This window comes from Epinephelus moara, chromosome 23 (genome assembly GCF_006386435.1).
Source record: "Epinephelus moara isolate mb chromosome 23, YSFRI_EMoa_1.0, whole genome shotgun sequence".
Lineage (NCBI taxonomy): Eukaryota > Metazoa > Chordata > Actinopteri > Perciformes > Serranidae > Epinephelus > Epinephelus moara.
The window spans coordinates 29122439-29141605 of NC_065528.1; the positions used below are offsets into that span (position 1 = coordinate 29122439).

Here is a 19167-nt window from a genome sequence, read left to right on the forward strand (position 1 = left end):
AAATTTCATTCCAGGTGGCATTAAAGGGTCTTATTAAGTCTTAAATCTTACCAGCCCTAAGCTTTATGAACCCCGAGGAATGACGTTAACATTAGATATAAATTAAGACAATGAGCAGGACCTTCTGTGATATTTTGAGAATCTCTTTATTTGGACAAAAACACAAGCCAAAAATACATAATCATCAAAAACTACTCTAAAATTAAAAATAAAACTAAGGGTTGTTTCCAAATAAAAACAGTTCTGACAGATTGGAAAGTGCATCAGTGAATTGAAACAAGAGGAAATATAATCACATGTTGATCTCAGTGTTGTCACATTAATTCAGTCCAGATGTGAATCTGAAACCACAGAGGAAGAAAGAGCTGCGTGAATGAATTATTACAACGCCACAGTAGCAGTGGAACAAAATGGAGAGTCATTGATTCACAATTAAACAGCATGTCTGTCGGCTTCGCTTGTCAGTGAGAAAATAATTCACAATCAGAAGTAACACACACACACACACACACACACAAATACACAAATGTCATGCAGACGTGACGAGACTTTCTAAATGCTGTTTAACACGTTCCCTCAAAAGTCCCGTGATCAGATCTTTGGTTGGATGTTAATCTGCACAGATTTGATCTTAAATTTAAAATTAATCTATCGTCACAAAAATAGCGGCTATAGGCAGCTTTGATTTGAAATTTAAAATATTGAAATATATCGATCATTTAGAAATCTAAAATCCCAGCAGATTTCTGTGACAGAAGGACTCAAGAAAGTGTTTAGATTTTTTTGTCTATATGTAGTTTATGGCAAAAATAAACCAAAACGTTATCCCTTAAAGTTTGAAGGAGGTCGCTTTAAAAAACATATCAAATATAGTTGTTTTTATTTTGGTTTGGCCATCTGGAGTTCTCACATTTCATTTCTCACATTCCCAAATACAAAATGTGAATTCTTGTTAGAAACATAAATAAAACTAAACAAACAACAACAAAAAAAAAAATTTAAAACTCTGACTGAAACCCTGAAGATGGAAATAATAACTTTTATTTTTTTGGCAAGATGTATCTTCTATCTTTCTAAAATTACTGCTCCCTCCTGTCCATTAGGAAGTTAATCTCTGTAGCCAACCACTGTTTTTTGTGACCATTTAACACAGTATGAAATGTCCAACACACGATAAAATAGAAAAGACAAAGTGCTGATTAATGTGAAACTTGTGGATGAAAGGTGCTTTAACACTGCTCACAGGAGAGATGAATCACTGAAATAACGTAGGTTTGATGTGTAGGAGACACTTAAACTGTCAGTAATAATGAGGCTTTAAATCTTTAATGTGTAATTTAAACTTAAATGGAGGCTTTCTCTGATGCTGCTGACAATTGTTAAACATTTCCTGACTTTATTTACAAAAGTTGCTTTTTACTATAATGTTCCCTCATACATTTGAATGAGACCTGTTCTTGTCGCTGATTGCTGAGGATCTGATTACTTTTAATTCTATAATTCCTGTTTCTATTTATTAAATATTAAGTTGTGTGATTCTTATGGAAGCACATTTGTGCCAAGATAATGAAAAAGACAAAATCCTGTGACTCATTACAATGAAAGACTTTCTTGAATAACAACCAATATCTCAAAATAATAACTTAGTATTGCAAGGTAATTACTTAACATTGAAAAATAATAACTTGTCGCAAAATAATGACAAACTCTCATTATCTCTAAAAAGTTACATAGTATCTCAAATTAATGTGTCATTAGTCTTAGACTTGTTTCCCCTTTTTTTAAGGAATTCTCATTTTTAAGATACTAAGTCATCAATTCAGAATAAAAAGTCATTATTTTGAAAGAACACATTTTGAGAAAAATTCTAATTTTGAGATACTAATTTATTAATTTGAACTACTTAGTCATTATTTAGAGATACTAAGTCATTAATTTTAGATACTAAGTCATTATTTTCAGATACTAAGTCATTAATTTTAGATACTAAGTCATTATTTAGAGATACTAAGTCATTAATTTTAGATACTAAGTCATTATTTTCAGATACTAAGTCATTTTGAGATACTAAGTCATTATTTTCAGATACTAAGTCATTAATTTTAGATACTAAGTCATTATTTTGAGATACTAAGTCATTATTTTCAGATACTAAGTCATTAATTTTAGATACTAAGTCATTATTTTCAGATAATAAGTCACTAATTTCAGATACTAAGTCATTTTGAGATACTAAGTCATTATTTTTGGACACTAAGTCATTTTGAGATACCATGTCATTATTTTCGGACACTAAGTCATTAATGTCAGATACTAAGTCATGATTTTGAGATACTAAGTCATTATTTTAAGATACTAAGTCATTTTGAGATACTATGTCATTATTTTCGGACACTAAGTCATTAATTTCAGATACCAAGTCATGATTTTGAGATACTAAGTCATTAATTTGAGATACTAAGTCATTAATTTTAGATACTAAGTCATGATTTTGAGATACTAAGTCATTATTTTGAGATACTAAGTCATTATTTTAAGATACTAAGTCATTCATTTGATACACTAATTTATTATTTTGAGATGTTAAGTAATTATTTTCAGAAAGTTTCTCATTATTTTGAAACACTAACTCATTTTCAGATACTAACTCAATTTTGAGAAAATATTTTTGAGATACTAAGTCACTATTTTGCGATATTGGTTCATTATTTTGATACTAAGTCATTTACTTGAGATAAGTCATTATTTTGAGAAAGTTTCTGATCATTTTGAAGTACTAAGTCACTTGAGACATTAACTCATCATTATTTTGACACAAAGTCTCATTACTTTGCCAGACTTGGTCATTATTTGAGTTACTAAGTCGTTATTTCAATGAAAAATTATCATTATCATGACTTGCAGAACCTTTTTCTTTTATCAAATTGGTGTGAATGGGCTTCCATAGTTTCAACTCATTTGATTTATTGTGACAAAAACATTTTGTATCGTACACGCTGGGTCCAAATTGGCATTAAGTTTACCTTTTAAAACCACCATCAAACCACATGTTGGCTACTTTCAGTGTGTAAGAACTATTCAGTCATTCAGTCCATTAATATGAAGTTAACTGTGGAAGTAACAGTGAATGGGGGGGGGTGAATGTATGTCGGCCTTGATCTCCGTCTCTGTCAGTAGGCACTCATGTCTGTGAGATGTGTTTCCTGTTGGACTGCCTGTTTGTGAATTTACCTGTAGGTGGCACTCTTTTCTTGCTCTATAACCCAGTTCTCTTACTTATTCTCTAAGGTAGGATCACATCACACGTCTGTCCTACAAGTACTCGCTCAATCATCCGCCCACGGGTCAGAGTTCACCTTTTGTTCAGCTTTGACCTTTTGATCTTGATGTTCGTGTCATTATCACACGACAAGAGTAACAGACATAACAAACATGAATGTATAAGAACTGTGTTTGATGTTTGTCACTAGTTTTCAGGACTTTAAATTAACTGTGCAAACACAAAATAACACTTTACAAGAAAACAGGAATTAATGGCTTGTGAGAGTAAAATCCACCCCTGCACACCTACTGACAAATTCACTAAACAGCAGCCCAGTGTGGAGTTTTAAATGTGGGTCCTGCACCCAGAGAGGCCTCCAGTCTCTATGGAAACCCACCCAAAATGTGATACCTTTCCCACCCCCCCACCCCCCACCTGATCCCTTCTCCATCCAGCTACACAGAGACTGGCTCAGGAGGCCTGACAACAAGGCAACAACAGCAGGAAAGGCTGAGTACAATTTCCATTACAGCCCTTCTTCCTCCATCTCATCCCTCCGTCCTTCTTACTTCATCTTCTGTCTGAGTCTGCTGAGCCGCCAGCTGTGGTCCGTAAACATCTGTCGGGGGTCAAATTTATACCTGCGAAAAGACAAGACAGAGGAGTTGATGCTCATGTGTAAGAGAGGCTGTTTTTAGGTACTGTGGAAGTCCAACAAAGCAAAGTCAACATGAATTTGTGCCCCAGAATAGAGTGAAATTTTTGTTTGTTTGATACTGATTATAGGGATAATAGAGACAACATACACTCCCAAATAATTATTTTCTAGTGTAACCTTGAGTTAGAGCAAGATTTTCAATAATATTTTAATATGACATTATTATTTGGGTTTAAATGAAGCTATTTCTCTTTCAAGAACAGTTTTTATTTTCCCAATAATTAGTTCAAATTGGGGATGTCGGCTTCAGTTAATTTTGCTGTCAAAAGCCTGACACCCACTAACCAGTAACTAACTGGTTAATTTTTATGAAAAGAAAAATAAATAAATAAAAAACAAGCAAATCACGTGAAATATGAAAAGCACTTTCTGAACTGACTCGCTGAACTTCAAAGCATTTCAAAGCGCTATACATTTAGCAGTGGTGAGAACACCTTGAGGAAATTTCTTTAACATGTGGCACTTATGTCCACTTGGACTCAACGATGAACTGGTTAATTTTTGGTGGTCATAGGTCAAAGGCCAAGGTCACTGTAACCTTGTCCGTCACATTCTAGTGAATACAGTATCTCAAAAACACCTTACGGAAATTTCTTCAAATTTGGCACAAACGTCCACTTGGACTCCACAATGAACTGGTTAATTTTTGGTAGTCAAAGGCCACCATGACCTTGCATCCATCTCATTTACGTGAACACGATATCTCAAGAGCTCTTTGAGGGGATGTTTCCAAATTTGGCACTGTGAAATTTTGAGTTTAAAATATCAGATTTGGATAAAACAAAAAAAAATGTTTATGTAAATTTGATTTAAAAAAAAACCCATCTGGTAATGGTCATGCTGTAGCTGAGCCGCTTTTTTGTTTTTCACTTATTTCACTTATTTCACCCCCAGTTTTTCACTGCTCATCACAAGTGTTTACTGTAAACTGCTGTCAGTCAGTAGTAGAAATTCTCCACACAGTTGTATAATGTAGTCAAAAATTAGGAAACGTTTTGGTCTGAACCAACGTAAAACTTGTTTATATTTATTTAAGCATTTTCTGCATTTGAAGAGAAAGCAAGTCCTTCTAAAAAAACCAAACAGTTTTCTTATTCTAAAAATATGCATGCACTGTTTTCAGACATGTATTTGTACTTTGTTTTTTTGATGTGCGACCCTTCTTCACTTGATTTATGAGTTAATCATTGCCTTGCAGCAGGAAACAAAACAGAAGAGTGAGGAAATAAAATTTGGGTGAAAATACAACGAAAATGTTTTTTACTTTTCAGTGAAACAATCAAACATAGCAGTGCTGAACAGACCTTGTATCGTACACGCCGGGAGTCCGACACGACTGTCCTGAGCAGGACTGCAGCATCATCAGCCGGTGGTTCATCTTCTCCAGGACTTCCTGGTCGATGGTCTTTGCGATATTGGTCAGTTGGTAAGGGTCTGCTGTCACGTTGTAGACTTCAACAAACACCTACAGTTGACGCACATCCACAAACAATGCTACTGTCAAACCAAACACCTCAAGGAACTAAAGCACAGAGGCATTCGACCACCAGGTGGCGCCACAGTAAAGAATCTAACACACAAATAGCAGTTAGAAGTAAAAATGTAATTTTTTAAAATCTCTTTAGGTCACAAGAATTAATCAGATAACATAAACTGAACACAGACAGAAGAAAGACAGACCTCATTATCATCAAACTCGCAGTACTGCAGGTTGGCAGAGGGGGCGACTGTGCGCACACACGCGTAAGTGTTGTTGTACGAGTCCTCACACACACAGTCTGGGAAACACTCCTGCAGAAAGAGGACAGATGGAAGACAGAGAATGATGAGGTTGTTTTTTTTTTTTTTGCTTATATCCGCCAACAGATAAAAATAAATTTCGATCACGTACCGACACTCCAGGTCCAAGCAGAGGACACGAGGGGTCGGTCACGTTGCTTCCTTCTCCTTCATACTCCACCAGGATGTCTGTTCTCCAGCTGCTGCTGTTCATCTTCCCCTCCTGGTGATGGAGACACAGATACACAAATTAGATCTGTCCATGACCATCATATTTTTATAAACTCATTTATTAATGTCACTCATGTTCTGAACTTCAGCACTGCAACATTTAACCTATTCATTTAATTAGATACCAGCGTTCACACAAACATGTAGCCCAAAGCGCTTCACGTAACAAAAACCCCAAAACAAACAATTACAATAGAAAACAACAAGCAACAAAGAATAACAACAATAAAACAAAAAATAAATACAAATTAATAAATAAGTAAATAGAATTAAATAATATAAACAACAGTGATAAAATTAATGTAACAAAAACAATGTTTAAAACTTGAAAACTGACGCTATAACATTACTCCAAATTAAAATAAATAACTCCAAATTAAAACACAGATTAAAAAGACAGCATGACATAACATTACTAATATTTAAAAATTATATTAAGGATTAAGTTCTATGTAAAAAAAACTTTTTTTTTTTGTTTGATAAATAAGTATCTAATATTTATGTGAAAATCAATCCATGGTAATTTCAAATATTTAAATTGGAAGAGACAGATTTTTTTTTCCTGCAAACATCAAGGTAAAAATTATTTTAAGTATATGGATATTTGTCTGGTTGTCAAACTCAACCGCCATTTTGTTTTCACTTCATAACAAATATTTGAAATCTAGTTTTTTTATGAATCGAAGCACTGAAAATTCTAAACAGAAAAATGTAAACCACGATTCCAAATTTTTTGGTAAAAAGTTTGTAACAAAACGAAAAGGATGAGTCTTAAAACAGTAGTGTTTCGATAATAACATGAATCAATATTATCATGCAACTGCTTAAATCAGACATCACATCAAATGACTTATGATCAGCTTCTCAGCTCACGTTTACTCAAGAACTGATTTTGTTGGGAGATAAATTTGGGACTGATATCACGTCATATCACAGGAATATGAAGGGTTCTTGTTTATAGACTACTGTACATAATATTAAGCTTTGACAGAAACTGCAGGCTGGCAGCGTCGTCCAACACGTATCAGTCGTTATGACGACATTAGGTCTGTTTAGCTTTAGTCACACATTGGAAAAATAAAAAACCATTAGCTGATTAATCTCACCATGATGGGCAGGAAGGACATGCCGTCCATCTGCGTCTTGTTGACGTTGTAGCCAGCGATGTCGAGGATGGTTGGACCGAGGTCGACGTTCGCCACCAGCATCTGATAACAACATGAGTCAGTTCAGTTCAAACAAATTCACAAAATGCAACACATGAGACAGGTGTGTGTTTGTACCTGGCTGGTCTGGTTGGGCTTGATATTTGGTCCTCTGACCATGAGAGGGACTTTGATATCGAACTCGTAGAGCTGCCTCTTATCCAGAGGAAGAGAGAACTGACCTGAGACACAAGGAGACATAAAGAAACACTTTGAGAACTTCATCAAGGCTCCACAGTCGTCTAAATGTGTGTCTTTGTGTTCAAACAAGCCCAAAAAGAAATCCTAGAAATGATCATTTGTGTATCAATTCCTCCTCCTGAGTTCTTCCTCTGCACATGAAAACGTGGAGATGTGTGCACACGTGTGGTTACATACCTGTGTGATAGCCGTTGTCAGAGGTAAAGAAGATGTACGTGTTGTCCAGTTCAACTCTGACCTCCAACCTCTTCACTATTTTCTCCACCAGGTCGTCCACCGACAGCAAAGTTTGCCACCTAGAGGCCAGAGTGAGCAACAAGACACTCACAGTGAGCCCACACTGAATAAAAAAATAAAGAAGTACGGACAGAGAAAAATACTTTAAGAAAGACTAAAAAGGAGGGGGAGTAGAAAGAAGGAGAGGGTAGCGACGGGAAGTAATGGATCTAATGTAAAGAGAAAGCAGAGATGAGGAAGATGACAGAAAGAGGAAGGTGACAAGCAGCAGAGACTGACCGTTTCCTGAAGGCATCATCCAGAAACTGAACAGAGGAGTTGGTCATGGGGGTTTTAGCCTGTCTGATCAGCCAGTGTTTGTCCTGAGGAGACAAAGGGATGCATTTAATCACTTTATTTTATAGTCTTTTGTCCAATCTTCACATGGGGTACTTGAATGAAAGGAGGAAAAGAAGTCGTACCTTCCCGTGTACGTTGAAGTTTGGGTCTCTGGGAGCCTTGGTGGTGTTGAAACTGTTCTGGTACTGAGGGGCTGCGGTCCACGGGGAGTGGGGGGCCGGGATGGACACCATCATGAAGAACGGCTGGTAGTTTGATTTATACTGGAGGAAGTCCAGAGACCTGTTGGCCTGAGAGACAGACAAAGAGAGTGGTACCAAAAACATTACTTCTTTTTACCTACAAAGCTTAAAAAGTAACTTCTTATATTAAAAGTTGCTCTGAAAATCTTTTCTAGATAAGTCTATTTCATTTATATCAAACCAACTTATCTTTATGACACTCTGTGGAAGTCTTTCGGAAACTTTCACGCCCCTTAAAAATATCAACACATCTTAATTCTTAAAAGAAAAGATTTATTTATTGAGTAATACCTGAAGTTATTGGTTAAAATAAAGAAAGTCACAATACAACTAGGGCTGTCCACTAGGGAATAACTAGGGAATCCGCCTCATAATTTGGATCCCTTCCAACATTAATAGGGTTCTACCTTGGCCCATTGCTACACCCTTACACCAAGTTTCATGGAAATCATGCCTGAGTTTCTCTGTAATCCTGCTGACAAAACACCCCATAAAGATAGTCTTCTTGGCAGAGGTGATAATACAAAATGTAAGGTGCTGGTGTGAAATTTCTCTCACCAGGACGTCTGTCAGGTAGTCTTTGCTGTAGTCGGCTCCATGTGTCTCCGGCTTCCCGTTCACTGACAGAGTGTAGTTGTAGTATTTAGAGTTCTTCTCCTGGAAAACACAAACTTTTATAAAACACTCTTGGGCCCAGAAACACAGAAAGCATTTTACGGGTTGCAAAACACCACAAAGCACTGCCTTTCTTTTTTTACTAAATGCTACTGCGCCTTTTTATTGTTGCCAGGCTACCACCCCATCACGTCCTTACACTAACCTTCCTGTGTAATCAATCTACTGTCCATTTCCCCCCAGTAATCAGTATCTAGTTCCTGACATGTTGAGGCAGAGGGTACTGTCTGTAGCTCTGGTTGAGGGTGAGAGGCTGTCAGCAGATAAACAGAGATCTGTGTGGGTACATGAGACCCTAAAAAAGAGGCTGGATCACAGGGAGCACCACCAGTTGGTCCAGGAGTTTCTCCTCCATGATGGCCGCTTCCAGGCATATTTTAGGATGACTCAGGGGCAGTTTGACAACCTACTGTCTATCGCTAGCTAGTAAGCAACCGCTATTGCTACCACCAGTTTCTCCTCAATAGAGTGTGCCAGTAAACCTGGAACTCCGTTAGCGCTTTTAGCACTTCCGGTTCTCTCGTCTAAAAGTCAATATGTTTTTTGAATGGGATTTTGGTAAAATGCCTCAAATAGGGTCTGTGGTTAACAAAAGCTTAAGCGAGTTTCAGGTTTTGTTCTACGACATAAAACACGTCAGTAAATAGTGTGCCAGGGCTGACGTCAAATTTTACGTGTCGTAAAAAAGGCGGTTGCTAACAAGTTGCTCAATACGACTACAAACCCTGTCGGGGACATTAAACGTCATCACCCCCGAACAGGCGAGAGTGCTGGCAGTCCGCCATTACAGCTTCTTATTTAGCTTAAACAGTCCGATTTCCCCATTATACAATGTTTTTAAAATAAAGCGGCCGAAATCAGTTGAAAGCTTAGTGGCGGTGACGTCAAGAGTCATGCGACCGTGGAGTAGTCATGTAGTCCGTTAAAGCCTAACGTTAGCTTTTTACTTCTGGCGATCGCATTTAAGCTTCAAATGCGGTATGAAAGGTGTTCATATGTGAAGATTATCTCGCTGAACAAAATCTGTAAGTATCATAAACTTGTGTTAGCCACAGAGCTTATTTTCTGACATAATCCAAAACGCAATGCAAAAATCACATTCACTTTCTCTTCCGGGAACCAGCGCGATGCTAAACTTCCGGGTTTTGACGTCAGCCCTGGCACACTCTATTTTTTACCAGCTGTAAACTTGTTGTCATGACCACCACAGAAGGCCCGCCTCTCAAGTCATCCAATTGGACAGTGTAAAAAGATGACGTGGGGCGTTTCTCCACTCTGAGTTGAAGTTTTTTCAACTCGAGGAGTTCAGAGCACTCCGGCAAAAACGGCAGGCGCCTAGAGCGCAGAAACGTGAGGCATGTCACAACACAAAAACAGCGAGCAAAAAGTTTCATTCTCATGAAAAACAATTACAAAAAAAAACGCCTCTAGCTGCTAAAACGCTTTCTGTGTGATCAGGGCCTTCAGTCGTACGGACCATGATAAATTAGGATCATTTTTAACCTTATTAGTGAGACTGTGCAGAAATCACTGGACTGAGTGAGTGTGCTTATAAAGTCTAACATAGATCACAAAAAGCCAATAATATGGTTGAATCAGAGGCAAACGGACAGATAATAGATGCAGAATAAGAACACCTAAAGACTTTAGGCGGTCAGCACTTACAGGCTTGCACCTCGCTATCTGTAGGCTCTTGTGATCTGTACATTTTCTAGAGCAAGTTAGCAGATTACATTTCAGATTCATCATGGTCACATGCACCTAAACGGGATCCAAGACTCTAAACTTCATGGTAGCTGTTTGACACGGTGTCCAACCCCTCAGTCAGAGACACTAAAGCTGAGAGCAGCAGTGGTGGAGCAAGTATTCACATCTTTTATTAAATAACAGTAGTGACACTACAGTGTAGAAGTGCTGCTACAAGCCAAAGTCCTGCATTCAGAATGTTACTTGAATTGAAATACTAAACGCAAATGTCCTCATAATGCAGAATGTCCCCGTAATGTTGTAGATGGTAGATGCTCATTCTAACCTGAGGTAGGGGTAGACAGTAAGAAGCTGTATGTTTTGCCGTAGCAGCACGGGATTCTGTCTCATATAAACTTCACGACACTGTGTTGTGATAAGCCGTCAGGTCACGAGACCCGCTCTTCTCACGTATCTGTGTTTGTTCAGTAACGGCGAAGATAAACTGGACTGCAGTGCAGTCGTATTACATCCGTGACCTCTGTTCCGTGACTTCTGTGAACCAGTTAGAGATTTAAAAAAAACCTAATTTTAACCTATTTATCAGTCTGGCTCCGTCTGCAGAGAGCGTCCAGTCACATGATCACCTGAAGTGAACTCAGATTATCGCTCTGATGCAGCGGCAGGAAAAAATAAACTTCCCATAGCGATGTTGGTGAGCTGAAACCTCCTCTGGAAACTTTTGTGTTTTATGAAATGATCATTTTCATCCCAGACTTTATTGTTAGGGTGACAAAAAAACCTCGGACACAACCTGTAGTCCATCACGGGACACTAAAACTGTCCACTGGTGCTCAGGGTGATATTTAGAAGAGGAAAGGTTAAAGGTCTCTCTCTAATGTAATTCTACATTAACCTTTTGAAACCTGGATTGACATCAGTTTTCTTGTGCTGCATTCAGACGCCTTTCACAAGCATTTAAACCTTGGAAATCGGAGCAAATCGGTTTGACTTTTTTTTCCGGGGGGGGGGGGGGAATCTACTAAAAATCAGTTATTAAAAATAGAGAGACAGAAAATTATTTATAAAAAAATAGGCAAAATTTTTTCCAGAAAACCGGGATAAATGGTTACAAAAAACTATATTTATGATTATTATAATTATTTAGTCAAACTTATTTTATGGAATACATATATGTATGTATTTTTCAATTTTTAGCCCCTTTTTCAGGTCATTTCCTTTTTTTAATGTTTTTTTTTTTTTTTTTTTCACTTTTCTTTTCTTGCTAATTTTCCCGGGGATAACTTTTTACTATTTTTTTGTGTGCTAATTTTGGGTCATTTCTAGTTAATCTGATCATGTTTTTGAAAGAAATCAAGCCAATTTTCTCAGGTGTCAAATGGTTAAAGACCAATAAAACTAAATATCTGGACGTAGTTTGTGCTTTATTGCCTCATCTCCTTGTAAACAATGTAGAAAGTGACAAAGCTTCATGTTATTGTGACTTGTTTCGGAGCGAGTTCGTAAAACAAGCTGAGCTGGAACTGAATCAGGATGAGGTTCAGGATTTTACTGACAGGACCAGTTTAAAGGCTTAAGAGCTTCATTCTGTCCAAAACTGGACTAAAGAAGTCAGACAGGAAGTAGCCTCGGAGTAAATATGTGGCTGAAAGGTTGAAAACGTAAAGAAGAAAAGTTCTAGTCTTACCAGTCCGACCCAGTAGTTCCAGCCTGGAGGAACATGCTCCACTCCACCAGCCTCTGAGTGCCCATACTGAAACACACACACACAGCAGAGTGTGTATTTAATGACACATACACACAAGCTAAGTGCCATCGAGACATAGTTTACGATTAGTTTTTACAGTGTTACAGCAGTACAAGAAAAACAAGACAGATAAATCACTCAAACTTTATTTGTGTAGCACCTTTCACGCAGGTTCGTGCAGCACGCAGGACATAAAAACGAGAAAAAAGGACAAACACACAAGAGTTAATAGTTTATACTGTATCATGACTACAGTATCATGATAATATCGTATTGTGGATTGCCCTAAGTTCCTTACGGCTGAAACCATCAGACGTACTTACAGACATAAAACATTGTGCGCCACTGTGTCGTGTTTATGTTTTAAGCTTGGCTACTTCTCGAGTTTTGGTGAGGATGGTTGAATGTGAGCAACCGCAGATGGATACAATGGACACTATGTTTTAAAAGTAGCAATGTAGTCATGCAGTGATAAAAATAAATCAAGATGCAACATCATTCTCATCCACTTATCCGGGGCTGGGTCACGGGGGCAGCAAGCCAAGTGAAGCACCCCAGACGTCCCTCTCCTCAGCAACGCTTTCCAGCTCCTCCTGGAGGACCCCAAGGTGTTCCCAGGCCAGATGAGATATGTAATCCCTCCAGCGTGTTCTGGGTCTGCCCCGGGGCCTCCTACCAGTGGGACGTGCCCAGAACACCTCCAGCAGGAGGCGCCCAGGAAGCATCCTGATCAGATGCCCAAACCACCTCAACTGACCCCTTTCGACGTGAAGGAGCAGCGGCTCTACTCCGAGCTCCCTCCGAATGTCCAGGCTCCTTACCCTATCTCTAAGGCTGAGCCCAGCCACCTGACGGAGGAATCGGCCACTTGTATCCACAATGTCATTCTTTGGGTCACTATCCAGAAGTAAATGGACCAGTAAATCGAAACCTTCGCCTTCTGGCTCAGCTCCCTCTTCACCACGACTGTCCGATGCAGTGCCCGCATCACTGCAGAAGCCGCACCAAACCACCAATCCATCTCTACCCTCACTCATGAACAAGACCCTGAGATACTTGAACTCTCTCACTTGAGGAAGTAACTTTCCCCCAAACCTGAGGGGGCAATCCACCGGTTTCCGGCAGAGAACCATGGCCTCGGATTTCGAAGTGCTGACTCTCATCCCGATCGCATCACACTCAGCTGCAAACCGCCCCAGATGCAACAATAATAATCTGTAATTGAATCGTAGACCTCTGAATCAGAATCAAAATGAATCGTGAGGTGCCTAGAGATCCCTACCCCTGACAAACATTGCCATGCTGCTCACCACTCGTCCACAGTGAAGGACATGTGAGGTGACCTGTGATGACGGGTCACAAGTTGACTTTAAAAGTGAAAAGGGTTAGGAAACCCTGAAACACAGGGAGAGAGGAGGGGAAGTGGGTAAACAAAGTTAAGTGTCATTTGTTGCTGTTTAGGTGAAGTGGACGTCTCGGTTCCCCATCTGACCATCTGTTTATCACAAGGGTAGATGCAACTTTGACAGTGGGACTTTATCACGACATTAAACCGTGTGACAGAAGATCCTGTGACTGTGTAACTGTTTCCACCTGATATGACCCACAATCAAAGGTGTGTAGACGGCTCTTTGAATACATCTTATTTTAGTTTGACGATTAATTGACAGCTATTCCACAGGGGCAGCAGCTGCTCCTTCAGTTCCCATATTCTCTGACGTCAGACTAAAAGCCTCTGTGCACGCTGATAAACAGATTTAAGGGCGGGTTCATGAACGACAGGAAGTCGAGCTCTGATGTGCAATTAGCTTATGTAAACATAACTAAATTAGTAAAGGAAATAAGTTTTCACTTCCTCATTCTTCAGATGAATGTAGGGTTTTTTCCCCCAATTAAAAGCAGCACACTTAAAGCACTCAAGAGAGCAGAGAAGGAGGCCTTGGTGCTTAAAGGGACAGTTCACCCCAAAATCAAAAAGACACGTTTAAAAGACACATCTTTCAACCGACAAATCAAAATGGTGCACAGTGTTTTGAAATTAAATGTGCCCCTGTAGTGCTGTTAAATCCCAAGTCTCCACCCACCTGCATCACTGTCACACCTGACTACACCACTCCCCCAAGATTACAAAACTCCACCCTTCAGGCCTGTGACTCTCCATTTCCCTCCAAACATGCCAGGCAGAACAAAGACAGGACTGATGTGAGTGCATATGGACTTTTCACCTTTATAATGTTCAGTAGAAAGAAAATAGTCCCGACAAGAAACTGCTCACAACAAGGTCTGTGGATTATCTTGAGTAACCAGGTCATGATTTCTGGAAAGAGACACTGATGTTGAGTTTTTCAAATGTATTTTTGGTACTTTGAGCACCACAAGCTGAGTGCCATCTAGTTCCATTATATAGGAGAGAAGGCAGATATCTCTACAGCTGATATCTCCAACACTCTGCAACTCACACCAAAACTATCTAGACTGATAAACAGCACTACAGGTAAGAGGAAAGATATGTAGATTGATTTTGGGGTGAACTGTCCCTTTAATACCCAATGTGAGTCCATGTATTATGAGGTGTACCCATCATTTTAATGTAGTTTTATCATCTGTTACCTGGTTGAGATATTTCCCAGCGAAGAAGGTCTGGTAGCCGGCGTACGTCTTCAGCAGTGCGGGGAAGGTGTGGGCCTCCTCGCTCTTCTGCCAAGCTTTGCTGCTGCAGTTTCCCTCTAACGTGTTGTTGATGACGTGGTGGTTGTGGGGGTATTTCCCCGTCAGGATGCTGGCTCGGCTGGGGCAGCACAGCGGGCTGGCCACAAACTGAGAGGAGAGGAGGGTAAACAGCTGTTTTAATATCTCCAATATATAAATATCAGCCATTAAAATGATCTCTGATGAAACATGTTGTGGCAACAGTGATGTTGATGATACTCACTGCGTTTGTGAACGATATCCCTGCATCACCGATGAGTTTTTTTGTCTTGGTGAGTGGTTTCTGGAAGGAAAACAATCAGTGTGATAAGACAGATTAATTAACTGAATCATTTATTGGCTGCTTTCGCACTCAGATGTTCTCAAATCAGGCAACAAGCTCCTTTTTTTCTTACAGTCATCAGATCAGGAAGCAGTGATGAGGCTGCAGCTCTGTGCAAATGGCTACATGACTAAGCTTGTTCTCTATGAAGACATAACTAACATGGACTGTAACGCTCTGTCTCTATTCTTACATATTTGGCATACAGATAATCAAATGACATATGTAATGTAGATAAAATATTCTACACTGCTCATTAACTAGGGGTGTGCACGATTAAGTCGACTAGTTGATCAAACGTTGCTTACCTCACTAGTCGGCCTCAGAGATAGTTGTCAGTTAAACTGAGTGTTTGTGTTTGGGTGCGTTTTTTGAATTGAAATAAGTCGGGATGTGAAATACACAGCCAAAAATTTATATTTTATTTAGTGAGTTATCATGTTTTGTAGGATAACGTGCAATGTTCATGATGCACGGAGCAAAGTGCGACACTTTTCAGTGGCATCTAAGACACAATTTGGTTATTAAAAAAAGGGGGTTAACTATTTCAAATAGTTCGCATCATATATGCAATATTTTTTCAGAAAATATTTAACCTTACACATTAAACTGTGCTCAATTTTGACTGCTTTCTGAGTGTTTTCTAACATTTATACTAGTCGACTGGTTAAACATCAGGGAATCAGTCATTAGGAACATCATCATTATTAACAACCTTGGAGCTTCTTTAATAGATTCATGTTCAAAGTTCAAATAAACACAAGAAGTTTGTGCTAATTCTGTGTCAACTATGATTTTTACAGCAGACATATATTGGTTGTAAATATCGGCTATCGGTATGTTTCATGATAATCGGTATTGGCATCGGCTCTGAAAAAAATATATCGGTCGATCCCCACACACATATTGACACTGGGGCCTCCAGAGTTCCTCTCAGCACATCGGACAATCTCTCGCCTAGTTTTAGGGTGGCAGCAGTTTTAACCACAAGCACCAGGATCACATATCACGCCATTAAATTACCTGATTTTTTCAATGGGATCTGGTTACATGTCTGTGGCTGAGGCTTGTTAGAAGGAGGGAGGGTGGGAGCAGATTGGAGCAAGTGATAAAGCTGCTGACTCTGTGACATGCCTAAATGATGCGTCCATCCAGGAGGAATGTGAGCACTCAGCTTCATCACACTGGACTACAACTAAATGTCAAGTTTAATTAAATTGCACATTTACCCACTGACACGAGTTAAATCTGAGCTGCAAACACAAAGTCACGACTCTCTGGTAAACACCTACAAAAGCACAAAGACATTATAAATCCACCCACCAGACCCCCGATAGCGATGTCCAAGTCGTCGGTGAGGATCAGAACAATGTTGGGTCTCCGGGATGATTTGGCAACCACCCCGTTGCTCAGGTTGCTCCACAAAGTGACGCAGATAAGGAGACAGTTTAATAAGAGCAGCGGGCACGAACGCTTTAAAGCCATTTTCATAAATTAGTGATAAACTACTGCCGCTGTCCGTCTCTGTCCTCAGCTCCGTGTCCTACAAGAGCGTGAAATGTTGTTAACGAGTCCTCTCCGGAGACGAGACAAGACTCGGCCCTGTTTCTGTTTGACACAACACTTCCTTGTTTCCCGGTCATGTGCTGCTCGGCTACGGAAGCCCGAGTCAGCTGATCTGAAGAGGCGAAGCCCCTCCAGCATGACTAATGACTAGGAATAACTGTCATTCTTCTGGCTTTTTTCTCCTTGCTGTTCCTTTTATGTTTTATTGCTGCGTTATTATCCTGTTTCTAATTAAATAAATAAAAAATAAAGTCACAGCGAAGAGAGATTGGTTATTTGCAGTGGTGGAAGAAATACTCATTTCCTAAATAAACATAGCAATACCACAGTGTAGAAATAGTGTCCTACAGGTAAAAGTCCTGCATGTAAGAACAAAATTATCAGCATCAAAATACACACACTGGCCACTTTACTGGGTACACCTTGTTAGTACTGGGTTCAAAACTGCCTTAATTCTTGGTGTCATAGATTCAACAAGATGCTGGAAACATTCCTCAGAGATTTTGGTCCATATTGGCACACATACTATCCGGGTGCAAAACAGCTCTAACCCAAGGACGGTTTACAAGTAGGTGGCGCCACGATAAAGTTCTTCTATCCCTCGCTGACACACCAGAGCGGGAGAGACGCAAGGAGAGGCCGGTCTGCACAACCTCAAAGAGGACAATCTCCTTCATCAAGGAGGGAGCCAAGCCCTTCTCAACCAAGAGAGCAAAATCCAATATGCTGCAAGCCGCCTGTTCCTGGGAGATGGCGGATGACGTGGGAAGAAGGCTGCAGTTCCCGGAGGTGGTGCACACAACCCTCCGGCCAGACATCGTGCTGTGGTCAACCAAATACCAGAAGATAGCCCTTTTTAGATAGGAACTGTGCAAATTTGCAGGAAAGCCCAATCAGTCTTTTTTCAACATTGGCAGTATAAAGACAAAATCGGGGAGTGCAGCAAAATGCCGCCTACCTACTTTTGTTTATACAGAATGCGCCTTTTTCGGGGCAATGGGGGGCGTGAGCAAGTAACAAAACATGTAGCTCAGCGTGTGACGTAAACAGTGACGTGGGAGGGAAGCCGCGGCTGGTCAGTCCTTCGGCAATTCTCTTGTGAGTTGGCCCGTCCTTCACCGTCCCCGTCATCTGACGGTCAATGGCCTCTTCATTTGCGAGGACAAGGAGGGCGCGCAATTCCTTGTCTCCCCAGTTGCTCATCTTTACAGTGTCTGTCAGGTTTGTGTTTCCCTCTTGCTGCTAGCTGCTCGCTAATTCCTGCTATCAGCTGTTTCCTGTTTACCCACCGCCAGTGGCTTGCACGTGTGGCGTCATCAACAGCTCCTCCCACAAGTCATCAACAGCCCCTTCCTGTTGTGGAAGGCCGCCTCGGTCTGTTTAAACTAAAAAGGTTCCGCCAATATGTCTACCCTATGAGGCGGAAAATTGGGCACCTTGGATCAGCTCGCCAATCCGGCTCTGTGTCTCTAAATGCTCGCAGCTGGCTGGCAAAACGGCCCAACATTCGCCGAAAATCTGGCAGTGTAAAAGGGGCTGATAATTCTGGTTGAGCTAACAGTGCCATGGGAGGAAGGCTGCGAAGTGGCCCACCAGAGGAAGGCCTTGAAGTACCAGTCCTTAGTCCAGGATTTTAAGGACAAGGGTTGGCAGGCGTGGCTCTTCCCAGTGGAGATCGGATGCAGAGGTTTCTGGTTTCCCAGAAGTCAGCGTGGCGATTATTGTCAGCTCTGGGCCTTGACGAAAGGAGCAAAAAAACAAGCTGCGCACAAGACGGAGGAGGAGGCTGAACGAGCCTCCTGTTGGTAGTGGAGTAAGAGAGAGGAGGAAAGCTGAAGGCCAGGAGCAGATAGGCAGTGATTTGGCCAATCACTGCCGGCCCTCCAACTAGGGTGTGTTGTGGTTGAGGGTCCAAACACACAGTGACAGCTGGGTACCACCTGGTGGTATCTGCTCCCGGCCAAAAGCTACAGTTACCTTAGATAGGAACACAATGCACCTACAAGTGTATGTCACAAAACATGATGACATCACACAGTTGCTGCAGATTTGTCGGCTGCACATCCATGATGAGAATCTCCCGTTCCAGCACATCCCAAAGGTGCTCTATTGGACTGAGATCTGGTGACTGTGGAGGCCATTGGAGTACAGTGAACTCATTGTCATGTTTGAGATGATGTGAGCTTTGTGACATGGTGCGTTATCCTGCTGGAAGTAGCCATCAGAA

The 19167-nt window shown here is 40.4% G+C and overlaps 1 protein-coding gene across 1 annotated transcript; it reads right to left on the reverse strand.

Annotated features, from left to right (window-relative positions):
* Positions 1–122: 122 nt before the first annotated feature.
* gnsa (glucosamine (N-acetyl)-6-sulfatase a) lies at positions 123–17005 on the reverse strand. Its single transcript, XM_050036387.1, has 14 exons — positions 16698–17005; positions 15276–15335; positions 14954–15160; positions 12284–12349; positions 8773–8871; positions 8095–8262; positions 7913–7995; positions 7574–7692; positions 7274–7377; positions 7097–7198; positions 5872–5982; positions 5661–5771; positions 5285–5445; positions 123–3903 (listed from the first exon to the last, which is right to left on the reverse strand). Exons 1-14 carry the CDS (start codon positions 16863–16865, stop codon positions 3828–3830), a joined length of 1635 nt encoding a protein of 544 aa, XP_049892344.1. The 5' UTR covers positions 16866–17005; the 3' UTR covers positions 123–3827.
* Positions 17006–19167: the final 2162 nt, after the last annotated feature.